Source organism: Montipora capricornis, chromosome 6 (assembly GCF_036669925.1).
Source record: "Montipora capricornis isolate CH-2021 chromosome 6, ASM3666992v2, whole genome shotgun sequence".
NCBI classification, from domain to species: Eukaryota; Metazoa; Cnidaria; class Anthozoa; order Scleractinia; family Acroporidae; genus Montipora; species Montipora capricornis.
Window position 1 is genome coordinate 8,473,329 of NC_090888.1, and position 2,500 is coordinate 8,475,828.

General features: G+C 40.6%; 1 protein-coding gene across 1 annotated transcript in view; it reads right to left on the reverse strand.

Moving 5' to 3' along the window:
• LOC138051394 (cellular tumor antigen p53-like) overlaps nt 1-2,500 on the reverse strand; it is a 20,046-nt gene that overhangs the window by 3,827 nt on the left and 13,719 nt on the right. The window contains exons 13-15 of the mRNA XM_068897584.1: nt 1,595-1,674; nt 914-971; nt 1-28 (exon numbers count right to left, since the gene is read on the reverse strand). The exon at nt 1-28 is cut by the window's left edge and continues 10 nt beyond it. Coding sequence (XP_068753685.1) covers nt 1-28; nt 914-971; nt 1,595-1,674 — 166 coding nt within the window. The remainder of the gene's footprint in view (nt 29-913; nt 972-1,594; nt 1,675-2,500) is intronic.

Genomic DNA, 2,500 nt, shown 5'->3' on the forward strand with positions numbered 1-2,500 from the left:
TTGAATCTGGTTCAGATGCGTCTTGGTCCTGTGTGAAGAAACAATGAAGACCGTTTAACCCTTTCACCGCCAAGGGCTTCTCTATGTACGAGTTAAATCGACTGGCGTTAGACAGAGTAAAATCTATAAGTGTCAATTTGCATTTTTGGCGGTGAAAGGGTTACACACTGAAATTTGGTGCTATGACAGTTTTGTATTGCGCTGAGATTTATTTCTGAACTTTTGAGAGAAAAGAGCTTTGCAACCAATCTCCAGAGACACAGATGACAATGCTGTAACGTACAATTGCTGGTAGACAAACAAAAGGAGCTAACGAGAGCTATTTTGTTTTCGTTCACCAACATGGCGGCGTTGACGCGACCTGAAAACCACCTACAACCGTGGAGGCTGTGCACAATTGGAATGTTTGAAGCAACTCGTTTTATCACTGTTGGCCTGTGTCTTCTAGAAATACTTCACTGAAGTGTGGTGAATCGTTATAACAATTATTCCACAAGTGCGAGGCTGACAACTGGGATCCGGTGAACCAATACAAATCTAGAAATGTTATAGGGAAGATGTCCTTGACGTCACCTATTGTCATTAATGTGTCAACCAGAGCCTCATTGGCTGTCGAAACAAAAGGTCTTTTGTTCCTGTGGTTGGCACAGATATCTTCCCTGTACAATGTATTTGAGATTAAGAATTCAATAATGGTGGAATCTTGCCGCGTCGCCAGGCAAGAACTTATACTACCATTCTCCGTTGCCAAGATGAATAACTCACGTGTATAAGGCAACAATGATGCATAAAGTATTATTATATATTTCGTTTTATTTTCCACAGAGTGGAGAACAGTTTTTGCGCGAAATCCATAACAAAAACCGCACGTTGAAGATCATATAATCTTTTACTCTCTCTCTCTCTCTCTCACCTGTGTTGTGTACTCGGTGAAGTCCGGCATCTCAAGATCTTGCGGCTCTATAGCCGTACTGCACCAAAAGACAATTTAAACTGATCTTAGTTCCAAAATTGTGGTTTATCATCGACCACCAATATTGTTTGGGAACTTGTTGGGTCTTTCCTCAGTACCTCATTTTTGAGACGCATGCGTTCTGCCTACGCTTGCGTCTCCAATCAAAGTCACCGCAAACTTTTCACTGTTACTCGGCTGACACAAAGACCAACAAGACCCCAGAGCTTTTCTCTTTTGCGCATGACTGAGGAAGAGAAGAGATCTGGGGAACTCTGAAACAAAGTGTCTTCTCATCTGTTTTCGTGAAGAACAATGAAAAGCGTCTCTAATTAGCGCATCCATGTTAGCACGAGGAGTGAGCAGGAGCCGTAAGGTTTAAATAGCCAATTTTTGGCTGTAAGAATCCTGCAGCGCATTTTCTACTACATAGAGTTTCCCAGAGCCTAGGATTATGCGCAGACATAAGATCCGAGGCTCTGGTGACGAGAATGAAAGACCAAAGCAAGCCATACCCAAACAGAGACAATATGACGTATGCGCACTCCCTCTTGGGTTCCTAATGTGACCACGACTTAAATGAGAAGATGGGACTTAATTCTCTGCTGTTGCACGTGATTAATATCGACAACATTGACTTACAATTTGTTTTCCATGTTAGCGAATAGTTCCAATGCAATCGCTATTCTCTTGAGCATCAAGTAGTTGTTGAATCCACAAATCTCCAAAGAGAAGAAAAAATACACAACAAGTTAGAGAATTTACAATGTCAGGGTAATGAGGAAAAACAGTCCTGTACGTGCAGTACGCATGCATTTTAGAACGTTTTTTCGCTGTCCTCTTCTGAGAGTTCTTTTGAAAAACCGTTTCCTTCTGGTTGTCGTTCTTCATTAGGGACTTCAAGATCTACGACGTTGACGTCGACGAAAACGTCACTTCGAAGTAGAACTTCGCATTATCGTAAGTCTTCAGCAATTATTCCATTTCGTTCATGCCTTACAATAGAGAGCTTTAGGAATGACGACGGTAACGGCAACAAGAACGTCTTGTAAAAACATAAGTGCACGTTATTGCGATCACTTCGCAACTGTTCCAAGCTTTTTAATATGACAAAGGTGTGGAAGTCCCTCAGAAATGAAACCGTTATTAGCGGCGCTTAATTTCGGGGAGAAAAATGAAAGTTTATCTCCAAGTTCTAAACGTTCACCATAACACTTCAAACTTATAAAGACTTTTGTCCTTTGGCCATTTCAATTTCAATAGGAAAAGAAAACAAACAGTGGTTACAAACATTTTCATTTTATACTTGACGTTTCGTATGTTGCAGCATACATCATCAGAAGTGACGGTTACAACTGTTACACAGAATTTTAAAAAACTAGAGCGAGGAACTGGTGACTAGTTAAAAATCGTAACTTCCGGTAGACGATTCTTCCGGAAGAAATTAATAAAGAAAAAGCTTCTCACTACCAATGTTTTCATTGAGAGAGGGTTTTAAATCACTGATTAATAGCGTTTCTTTAATTTTACACTGCAAGTCGGACTTTC